At 46.7% G+C, this 12,074-nt stretch overlaps 1 protein-coding gene across 1 annotated transcript in view; it reads left to right on the plus strand.

Moving 5' to 3' along the window:
* The first annotated feature begins 1,101 nt into the window (after window positions 1-1,101).
* Window positions 1,102-12,074, plus strand: part of adamtsl4 (ADAMTS-like 4) — a 25,954-nt gene continuing 14,981 nt past the window's right edge. Inside the window, exons 1-4 of the mRNA XM_040165149.2 lie at window positions 1,102-1,393; window positions 2,686-2,749; window positions 5,607-6,148; window positions 6,721-7,423. Of these exons, the coding sequence (XP_040021083.2) occupies window positions 1,371-1,393; window positions 2,686-2,749; window positions 5,607-6,148; window positions 6,721-7,423 (1,332 nt within the window). The 5' untranslated portion in view covers window positions 1,102-1,370. The remainder of the gene's footprint in view (window positions 1,394-2,685; window positions 2,750-5,606; window positions 6,149-6,720; window positions 7,424-12,074) is intronic.

Here is a 12,074-nt window from a genome sequence, read left to right on the forward strand (position 1 = left end):
ACTTCATCTTACTCTTTTACTCTGACATGCACTGCTTACGTTTTTTCCCCTCTTTCTTCTTGTCCATGTTGATCATGTCAGCTCTGTTTTCTTTCTGCCTTTTTTTCTTGATGAAGATGTTTTATTTTATTTGTCTAGCATACAGCCACCATTATTATTATTATAATTATTATTATTATTATCCTAAACCATATCCAGAATGCAGCATGTGCATGTTAAACAACGCATGCAGAGTCCAAAAGCAAAGCCCGTTCACACAGATTTTTTCCCATCTAGACCATGTTTACAACAACATTTGGAATGTTTATTATGATTATAACACATTACTCCTGTAACAAGTCAAAGTGAAACACGCACATTTTGGACAGAGTAAGTGAACTTAAACTCTTTGCATTCTTGGTTGTCTGACACTATTTTGTCATTATAACGTGGACGCCCGCGGGGTGTCTTCGGGTAGACTGGGCCGGTCGGTGGCTTACGACCAAACAAATATTCTGTAACACAAGTTGACATCTGGCAGGTTTCACATCTGCTTCAGCCCGCAAGCAAGACGGGTTCCACCCTCCCATCGATGGACACACACCCGGAGAGACATCATTCCTGCTCAGATGTGGCTCGTCTCTCGGGTGTATTTATCTGGCGGAACGTGTCCGTTTGCAGGCACTTATGTGATTACACAGTTATGAGAACACACAGCGATGTTTGGATCATTCAAAAATATATTTTCTGTCATACGGCTATAAAGAAATATGGAAATCATGTTTTCCTTTGAACACTCACTCACTACGTGAATGAACAGTTGGTGGTTGCTTTGGCAGAATGTTTGGCCCGTACACCTTTGTGCTTCCCTGCTGCAGATGCTACCATCAATACTACTGATCAGTGCGAGCTAGAACAATGTAGTGTGTGTGTGTGTGTGTGTGTGTGAGTGAGAGAGAGAGGATGTGGCAGTGTGTGTTGTATGCGCGTGAAAGTGAGAGAAGGAGACAGGGAGAGTTGTGTAATCCGTCATTTTGCGTCTCCTCTCTTCCCGTTGGCCCCCTGGCTGCCAGGCGTCACACCAGTTTAAAGTAAGGACCCCAAAAAAAAGTTGCCGAGTGAACGGGCTGAAAGAGAGAGAGAGAGAGAGAGAGAGAGAGAGAGGGGAAAAAAACTCGAACCTTTCCCACTCTCGGAGAATCCCGGGGAGTGACTGTGACAGGACGAAGGGGACTCGGAGAGCTGAAGAATCGCACGCAAGATTTCACCACAAGTTCTTTCAGGAGCGCGCAGACCGGAGCAGACCACAACCACAACCCACCAAGCCGGGACTGATCATCAATAGTTCCCAAAAGTCGCGCAGTGGGGACCGGTGTGACTCTTGGAGGAGCATGCGGCTCGGTTTACTAATCAGGTAAAAAAAAAAAAATACAACACGTTGACTTTTACAGCCGCAACCTGCTGCCTCTCAGTCCGCTGGTACGCAACATCACATCCACCTTTAAAGCGGGCATGGTGTTCATGTTGCGCGTGGAGGCGATTCTATCAAGTTTTATAAAGTTTTTGTTTTTACGGCGAAGTTTGGACTTTTACGCGCGACGCCTCCTCGTTGCGCGCTGCGCTTCGGGATATATGATATGATAGGAATTTTTACCCGAAGACATCTGGGTTTAGGTTCGAGTCTTCCCCCCCCCAGGGCACATTTCTTTGAGTCTCCCCTCTGTTGCGTGTCTCGGCCTCCCTCTCTTTCCCCCTGTCCCTCGGCTCGCACTTTATTCTACAATGTGCCACTGTAGCGGCCGCGAAAACGTGGACTCCGGGTAGGGGGTCCTTACTTCGGCCTGAGCGGCTCTGTTGTGTCGGTCTGTGCGGGACCTTTGTCTGGGTCCTTCGGGGTAGTTATGTAGTCTGATGTGGGGAAGCTTGCAGGGACCACGGCGGTGCACCACACTGGGAAGAAAGCACCAATTACCCCGACTGCATGTGGCTTGCGGACTTGTGGTTGTGGTGATGGTTTTGGTCATCGTGGTGATTCGAGCCTAAACGCGCATTTTAGGAAGTCGTTTATTATCGTGTTCAGGCTGTTTTCTTGGCAGATGAAGAGATGGTTATTCCACTTGTTTCTCGTGCACTTGTGTCGGCAATTGCTGGTGTTCTTTAAAACTAGTATATTTGTACGAAAATACACTTGACGACTCAATATCAAGAAAATATCATGAAAAGCTGCTCTAGTGGGTAATGTGTCCTAAAGTAGGCCTACAAATGTAATTCAATGCCATCACCCTTCATGACTAACTTACGGTCACACACACACACACACACACACTTACGGTGTGTGTGTGTGTGTGTGTGTGTGTGTGAGAGAGAGAGAAATGTTTGCCTGTGAACCCTGAAGGGAAAAGTAAACGTGTGTCCACCCCTGTAGTGGGTAATAAAGTGGCATAATTGGTTGCTGGAGTAGAGTTACGTCATTGGAACATTCGATAGGGTGTTCACTCAACACAGTTACTAAACTAAATTTACGTTTGGGGAAAAATAGTTCAAGAAAAAAGATGACCATTGAATTGAGGACAATGGGCCTCTGTAAGTGTGCAGAGTACATACAAACTCAACATTTAACTAGGTCAAGGAACAATTATGGAACAACCTGCTTAAAGTCTTGCAGAGCTGCTTTTAATTTTCCCCCTCTGCTCTTCATCCCTCCAGGCTCTATGTCCTGTGGGGTTTTGTGCTGGTCACGACCTCCGTGACTAAGGCATCCAAGAGGAAGGTAAGTCATTAGCTCATTATTCCATGAGATCGGCATTCCAATTGCTTCGCGATAAAGGGATCAGAAGTGTGGATTTAAGGATACATTCACATTATTTAATGTCCTAAGACAGTCCTACCTGGCTCATATGTTCTCCAAGATCCAATCCAAGAGTTATTGGATGCTGCAAATGTTGATGCTGGCTGCAAACAGATTGCATTCTGTCATTTTGGCCTTTATTGGATAGTGAATTATACTGCGATCAGGGGAGAGATGGATGAATGAGATGCAAACAGGTTTCCTGGCTGCAGACGGTTGCTGTTATGTGTTGACATGCGCGGTCACCATTCGTTTACCAAGGTGCTGCCTCTCTAACATCAATGAAAGGGATTGGAGACAAAGTCCAAAGTCCTCATACATTGCAGAAATACATGCCGAGTTTCCCACAAAGCAATTGCAAGGCTTCACCACTCAAAGACAGTCAAATTAGGAGGGTACCGTACAGTCTTTTTAGTATCAGATTCTATTTGTGTTAGCATCCCACCAGTGCAGCTATGCGAGGAAACACCGTCTAAGAAAACACAGAGGGAATTTTCTGCTTAAAGGACTGTAACCCAGTCGTTTGAAGCCTCATTCAGCTTCCACTGAACTTTGGAAACACATTTAGTTGCAGATAACAACATCTAAACTAAAAATAGCCGCTGTGGTAATGCATTTTCCTGATTTAAGTTATAAATAACGTATTTAGCTCAGTATATAGTGAGTTTCAGCTCATTGGTTTGGTCCACTCTTATCTTCTTATATTCACGGCCCCAGACGGCAGATGTTACATTACCTGCTCAGGAGGACATAACATCAGACTTCTTAGCGTCGAGCTGCGGCACAGTTCAACATTAGTAGCTAAAGATGCAGATATTTTTTTCCCCTAGAAGCTGGTGGAGACCAAAAACAGAGCTAAAAGAATGTTGGCGTCACATTCATCGTGTGGCCAGAAAAAAAAGTTTCTATTGCACCGAAGTGGAAGACATCTGTTGCTGAAGAATTAGCAACATTATTTTCCCCAACCAATGAATGGCCACTCAATCCTGAAATCTACCTGAAATGATTTTACGAATTCCAAAAAAAGGGATGTATGTAAAAGGATGTAATGGTTAAGGACTTGACCTCTTCACTGGCAGTCTGCAGTGGAAGGTAAACACAACAGTGGGTTAAATGTACACATGTCAGTATTCGCAGCCACACTGCGGCCTGGATCGGCTCACCAGCACAGTGTCGCAGGACTCTAACCAGTAGCTCCAGTTCAGCGGTGGCGGCTGCAGGTTCACCGCGTGCAGCTCATTACGGGTCCCAGTTATGTGCCAGCTGTGTGTTTGATGTCACTCATTACATCGGACAACAACCGCCCCTCTAGAAACACACACACAAAACCACTCAGAGTCATTAGGCCTATCTGGCTTGACCCCCCCCCCCCTCCTAATCTCTCATACTCCTTTCTCTATACTTTTCTCCCTCCCTCCGGCCATTTCAGCCCGGACACTGATAGGATCCTTTTAATCTGGATAATACAGCGCTAAAGCACACATGCAGAGAAACACAAACACACACGCAGGCCTCTTACCTGTCCTCTCTCTCTCCACAAACCCACAAACAGTTTGTACAGTATGTTTACCTGCATATTTTGGATTTCGGCCCTATGTACACACAAATGTTCACACTCAAAGAGAGAAGTGGGTGGAGGGGGAGTAAGTGGAGGGCAGATTTATGTTTTGGTTTCTTTCTGAATGGAAACTTTTGTTCGACTCTCGTGTTTGCCGCTCTGCCAACCAGCCAATACTTCACTTATGGAATGAGCGGGGAAACGTGTATTTGTAGCCGCAGAGGAAGATATCGCAGCCCGACCTGGCACCCACACGCATGCACTCTTTCCTCACAAACACATACGTATATGTTTAGCAAACGGCCAAATCAGTCACCGTCTTATTGTTTCTGCGGCGCATTTATATGAAAGCAACTGCTATGAATTTGTCCATCTGCTCATAAGCTGCTGGCAGGTGACCGAATCTCCTCAGAGCCCGAGTGAACTATGAGACTTTGAGGATTTATACTTTAGGCTCAGAGGAAGGAAACTCAAGAGGCCGCAGCTCAACAGACTTAGTTTCTGGGAAGAAATAAGTTCCTCCGTAGATTTTTGATTTTGCATTGGCAATGTTTTTGCTAAATTAAGTACATCCTTAAAACAATGCAATGTTTCAATTATGACCGTTTTACAGAGGGGTTAAAGTTTCAGAGCAGTCATTTTTTAACCAGCCAAACTTTTTATTTTTAAAAAGAACATATTGGCCAATCATATTTTCATTTTAAAACTAAGACTACGAACTGTTTTTGTGGTCTCAAAACAGATTTGCTGCTCTGCTCAACCCTGAAAGGGTGAACCAGTTAACTCACAGACAGACAAGCCTTCCTTTAGCACAGTAATATACCACAAAAATATTCTATGAGCGCTTAAATGAATTTGATGGAAAATGTAACTACTATAATAACTACTACTATTGTGAAGTTGCAATAGTCAAGTTTCTCAAACGTCAATATTTGCCTGTAAGCTGAATTTGTGTTTTTGGTTCGGTTGGTTGAACAAAAAACAAAGAGCTGTTGAAATATTTTCACATCCAAACTTTTTGTTGACATGCTGTATGGAAAAGGGTCAATAAAACAATTCATGAAATTGAACTATTTTGTGATTAATTAATTATTCAATCATTGTCATTATTCAATACAAATATAGATTCAACTTCTCGATTCAGAGATTTTTCTTAAATTTTTTCCGTTAGGTCTCATATATCTCAATATCTGTGTTTGTGTCTGTTTTTGTTTGTACCAGGTGACAGGCAGACGGTCCAGACAGGTGTTCGAGGCAGAGCCTGTGGAGGGGGTGTGGTCTGTGTGGGGGGAGTGGTCTGGCTGCTCGCAGACCTGCGGCGTGGGCGTGTCACAGAGGAGCAGGACGTGCTTACCTCCCCCACCTCCCCTCTCCCACTCTCCACCCAACTGGGCAGGTTATGTGCCCGGGGGCATAGGCGGTCCTGTGCACCCGTACTACCCCCCTCGTTACCCCGGGCAACACCGGCCTTATCACTCCTCCTCCATCTCCGACAACCACAACCAAGGGGTGTCTCTGTATCGGAATACCAACCCTGGGGGAGGAGGAGCTCCTGTCCCGGGGCAGGCCAATCCAAACCCTCCTTTTTTCCAGCCCGAATTTTCCCCATCCGATCAAGACCATGCATCCGTGTACCGATCGCCCTACCACGCTCCTTCTCACGGCTACAACCAGCCATCACGCACCATCAGGAGGCCGACCAATCCGGGGGGCGGGAGCAGAAGGTCTATCGGCCCAAATCGGGAGGGTTTGCCTATGAGGAGGTGAGTGAGACTGAACAAGAGAAGCAATCAATTAGAGAACTTCTCACACATATAAGTTCATCTTCATCCGTAAAAACGTTGCTGGTGTTCTCCAGGAAGAAGATTCTAGCAAAGAGGAAGTGAGTTTTCCCTTACTGGCCAAAAATTGCAGAAGGCCATAACCTCAGAGAACTGTGTCACAGCCTCTATGACTCATCAACCAAACGCCACCAAACTAAGTGATTCCTCAGAGTGCACATGCTCAGGATCCATTCCGTTGGTCAAAGTGCCGACGTTGATTCAGTATTAGAGAGTTTGTTATGATGTTTTGAGTGTCAGAGGTTGGAGTTTTGCCCATATCTGGCGTGTGCTGTGCTATTAGATCATTATCTCTGGCTTTTGTCGTACCAACAGGCACTAAGTTACCTTGCCACTCGATGTCGGTTAGGGTTATGTTGGACAGCTAACGTGAAGTCCATCTAAAATGTATCCTGTTTTACTGTTTTGTTCATTTCTGCCACTGCCTCTCGATCCGCCTCTAAGTCTTCCTCACTAAAAATACTTCTTGCTTCTGTCTTTTTTTCGACTCGCAGGTCTTCCGACATCCGTCCCGGTCAGTTTGGGTACGGCAGGGTCCCGTTCTCTCTGCCTCTGCACCGCCCCAACCGGCAGGCTCGGCACACTGTCAACGGCACCGGCGCACAAACGTCCGCTGCGCCCAATGAAGACGACGCAGAGAACAACGCGAGCCAGGACGAGGAGACGCGGAGCGAGGGAGCGAAGAGGAAGCCAGCGAGACGTGACGTGGAGGAGGCGCTTGAGAAGCCTGTTGCTGAGGAGGTTACCACGACAACCGCCGCAGCTGGAAACCCGCACCGCCACGTTGGCCACCGGCCGCAAACCAATACGGAGCACGGGAGGGCAAGAGAGCGAGCCCCGCCTACTCACTTCCTCTCACGCTCTTCCTCGCCACCTCTCCTACCCAACCGCCACAGGTTTAACTGGCACTCCGTCACCGCGCCGCCTCCTCCCGTCCCTCCGCTCTCCCGCCCCAACCCCGCGGCCGTCGCGCCACCCTTTTCGCATCCCCTCCGGCGCTCAGGCCCCGCGCACAGAGAAAGGGAGCTCGAAGCGGGCTTCGGCCCCCACGTCCCACCCACCGGCGACATCTACCCTCTGCAGCACACCCGCAACCCACACCTGGGGGTGGAGTCGGGCAGTGATGGAGGAAGAGCTGCTCCTCAGGTCTTCAGATGCTCTGGGCCGGAGAAGGAGTACCGCAGGTGCTTCTCGCAGGTAAGGCCTTCCCCCAGGGGGAGAAAAGTCATTATTCCCCTCAGCCCACTGGCTTCACGTCATATCAATCATCTCAGTAGTTCACTCTCACACCTGCTGCTCAGCTCCAACTCTGCTCGCCGCGTGGTGGAGGGAGCAGTTGGGCGGGGCGTAAAGTTGAAGGTCACCAGAGTGTGTTTGATAGGTAGATCATTTCCCAGCTCCAACACTACCTTGGTGTCTTTGGGCAATCAGATGGAAACTCACTGCAACTCCCTCCGCATCCCCAAGGCGTGTGTGTATTCTGGGTCGCAAGCAGAATACACACCTCCGTTGTGAAGCCTCACGCGGGTCTTTGCGACTGATTGCACATACGCGTGGGAAGTAAAACTAGCCAGAACCAGCGTGAATGTGTGTGTGTGTGTGTGTGTGTTTAGGCTTAATGTTCTGTCTGTCTCAAGGCCTGTCTGGTGACATTACCTTGCGGCTCCATGGCTGTCAGTGCGAGATTCAAAGCCTCCACTCGCAGGTGAGGGGCTGAGACGGGGGCAATAACTCAGGTTTCACTATGACAGGAATGCCACGCTTGATTTCACTCAATTAAATGTGAGACTGTGAGTGAATATTGTGGATGGAGTGTTTTTAGTGATCGGGCATTTTGCACGGAGATTGTTTTCACACTCTTCTTTTTATTTATATATTAATATGTGTTATATGTTTGCGCCGTAGATTTTTTTTCTCAAGACATTTTTTAGCAGGCACCGGTCCTCGCAATAACTCGCAATAATACGTGCACATTTCCCCCCTTCTTTTTTTTAAATGGCTGCTTTAAATTAACAGCATGTTCTCACTTACTTTTCAATCCTCTATCAATCAACCTTTGTCCCTGGAGAGCAACAACCTGTGGAAAGCCAATGATTTCGTGCTTGACTACATTTTTTTTTCCAAGCACAAAAACACCTGTGAGATATCACACATGGAGGGACAAATGAATGGAATAAACAGGAGGAAACTAAATCACAGCCCCTTTTTAAAGATTTGATCTTGGGGACAAAAATACACTTGATCCACTTGCAGCAGGGCTGTTGGTAGAGACGATAAGAGCAAAGTTAAATAACACACACACACACACACTAACAGACTCATACATTTTCAATCTCACACGTTTCTTTTTTCCACTACTGGCTCTAATCGAGTGGAAGTTGACACTTGAATCTGGCGCCGGGTTGGCACTCACGGCTCTTGACTTTTCTCTCTCTTTAGATAATTTGGCAGGCTCCCATGCCCTCTTTCATCCCCCCCGCGCTCTTTCTTCTTTTCTGTCTCCACCCGGCTCTGTGTGATGGTCTCCGTGTAAAAACAGATTTAGTAGCTGGCAGAGGACTCGCCCTGTGTGTGCCAGCGGCGCTAATGGCGGCCCTGTGACGGCTCAGCCTGACTCATTGCGTTCCATATTTACCCAACATCAGCCTCTGCTTCAGCCTCCTTTGCTCCTGCAGAGGCCACTTTTTTAAATATCCATAGTTAAAATATCGGTTTACGTGCTAATGAACGCAGGACTTTGCTCAGGCTTGTATGTACTGTATACATGTGTGTGTGTGTGTGTGTGTGTGTGTTTGTCAGTGATTTAGGGCGTGAGCCAGACTGAGTGTGACACTTCCTATTATCTATTAGGTGTGTTTCTCATAACACAGTGCGCCCGAGGCCCATCACAAGTGTGATTGGCTTTGTGTGCGTGTTTTTACTGTTGCGTAGAAGCAAGAGGGGGAACCGAGAGAGGGACGCAGGAAATGAGGAGGGCAAAAGTGCACGTGTGAGTTAGAGTGAAGGAAGTGACGCAGTTAAGTATTAGTGAAAGAGAGCACTGTTTTTAGAAAATGTGAGTAGTGGGAGGGAGAGCTAGAGGGGCGAGGGGAGAGAACACTTCGGGGGTGAGGCTAAGAGGCCAAGAAGAAATTGAGATGAAGGCTAGTGAAGACGAGGGTCATGTTGTCTTTGCAAGGACGGAGACGGTCCTGTGAGTGGAGCAGGCAAAATAGAGAAGGATGGAGGAAGAAAAGAGGAAGTCAGGTTCAGAGGAAAAGAGGGATTCATGGAGTGTGTGTGTGTGTGTGTGTGTGTGTGTGAGCGCAAAGTGTAACAAGAGAAGTTATTCTGTCCGAGGGGGGAGGAAAAGGTGGAATTTGGAAGAAGAAAGAAAGACAGACTCACCAGCTTGAAGTAGACACTTCACATAAAGACGGAGCTTTACTCCTCTTCCGTCCTTTCAATTTACAATTCTTTGATGGTCATTTCCTCCCTCTCTGACCTCCTCTTCGGAGTAAATATTTGCAAAGGATCACTCGCAGTGCCTTCTTTTCCAGCTGCATGTGAGGCGAGATTTCAGATGGATGTATTTTACAGTCACACAAAGTGTTTAACAAATACATCCATGGGGATTCTCTATTTTCCAGATGGATTGATCGCTGTGATTGATCGCTGGGCCTCCTGAGCAGATATAATACCTCCATAAACATGCAGGACTATAACTACGCACTCCAATGTCATCGATCTGGCTCTTGTCGCCATACCTGAGGAGTTTGTGTTGTGACCACAGGGCAACGTGGCTTCAGGATGCCGCATAATTCAAATGAACAAATCACAGTCTGTCATTGAACAGGCGTTTATACGAATTAAAGATATTATTACGGCTGTCAGCGCGCAGCCAAACTCTTCAACTTTAATATCTGCGTGCTGTTATTACGCTAACAGCTCCCACGAAGTGACAAACCGGCCCAGGTGTTTTTGTTTTCGCGACTGAAGCAGACACGCAAACACATGGAAGTATTCATTTCTTTAGTCATTTCCCAAACAGAAGCACCTGCTTCTCTTCAAAAACCAGGTACCTGCTTGTTAAACATTTGAACAGCTTTAGTGAGTTTTCTCTCTTTCATCTGCTTATTCAGGAAACAGGGAAGCAGCCTGGTCTGTTAAAAAGTTTTTAAAAATTCACTAACCAGCAGCTCTGAAGCTCATTAATCAACATGTTTGATCATGCTTGTCTAATCTACACAAAACCTGTTAAAACAGAAAGAGAAAATAGGCCTTTTCCTGAATGTAAAAACAGTTTCTCTATCCATGAATCAAAATCTTCTCATTTGGCTTCCTGACATTCCTGATATTTTGGCAATGACACTGAGTCAAAGGTCTGGAACATTATACAGATAACACAACATATGCCACACAATCAAGAAATGTGACGCACAAACATACAAAAAGACCACAACATTGGCAGTTGGAGGACGGAGCAAACTGCTCAGCAATGACTTGTCCAACTTTTGTGAAAACTTTGGATCCGGATCCAGCAGCGTTTCATTTGGACGACTCCCGACTTCCCTTCCTCAGGGTCGAGTCGCCCCCCCCGAAGCGCCGACACACGACCTCGGTCACAAGATTAGCCGGAGAATGTTAATCGCTGAGGACAAACACACACGCACACATCTTCACGCATGTCACGGATTCGTGTGCTTGGATCCTGTGATTAGTTCTGGCGTGTGGAGCGTGTTGATTTATGGCCTCGGGGGGCGATCGGCCACTTGTTGTTTGTTTCTGAGTAACGTCGCAGTAATGCTGCAGGAATGGCCGGCCAGCCTTAACCTGCGTCAGGTACTGCTCTCGATGCGGCCGGCTGTGCAGGCGCAGACTTGCACGCAGAATGCCGACGTTTCACCGGGGCTTTTCCCTCCGGAAGCACACACACATGTGATGAAAGGTTCCCGCTTTTCCTCCAAAAAAAACTCATTAGTTCTGCCTGGGCCGGTGTTTGTGTTTCACGCAAGAGTGTTATGTGCAACCGGGATTGACTGGCGCGTGTTTATACGTGTGTGTGTGTGTGTGTGTGTGTGTGTGTGTGTGGCATTTCTGTGTGTGTGTGTGTGAAGAACAAAGCTTTTGGCCCTCGAGCAGCAACCCGCCCCCCCACGCCCCTCTTCTCCCTCACATGCTCCACTATATATCGCCCACAGGCCTTTTTCTCTCCTGCCCCCCTCCCCGCTAGTAAAACACATCTGAAACTTACACAGCTCCCGGACAAAAACAAAGACCGTCGGTTTCCTTTCACCTGCTGATGTCCGCCGTTCACGCTTTCCAAGTGTCGGTCGGGGGGCGTCTTTCACTTCTGGCGACCTTACCGATTGTATTTCAGTTATGAGAATGCTGGTGGGAGGAAAGGTGGGTCTCAGTTTACTAGTTTTAGCAGCATTCTCATTGACAACAAATCAGATACAACGGAGCAAGAAAAACGACAAACAAATCTTTGGGTCATCTTGACTTATTTGTAAGAGAAAACCTTGGTAAATATTTTGGACTTTCAGTGGAAACATCCGATCCAGTTTACTCTGGTCTTCCTGTACAGGATTCTTATTAACGTTTTGGTTTTGCTCACTTTGGGTTTTCCCTCTAAAGTGGTTTAGTTTACTCTGACTAACTGTTTACATCCTGTTTTAAAAACTAAAAAAGGACTCCGTTGTATTTAACTATTTGTCATTCCTTCAATGAGCCTGATGTTATCTGATTGATTACCATGTTGGGATCAATACAGTGACCAAAATAACATATAAACAAACACATTTTTATAGATTAACTAATTGCCATTCAAAGATGCACTCTATGAGTACAGTTTTTTTTCAATGCT

Source organism: Gasterosteus aculeatus, chromosome 20 (genome assembly GCF_964276395.1).
Source record: "Gasterosteus aculeatus chromosome 20, fGasAcu3.hap1.1, whole genome shotgun sequence".
Lineage (NCBI taxonomy): Eukaryota > Metazoa > Chordata > Actinopteri > Perciformes > Gasterosteidae > Gasterosteus > Gasterosteus aculeatus.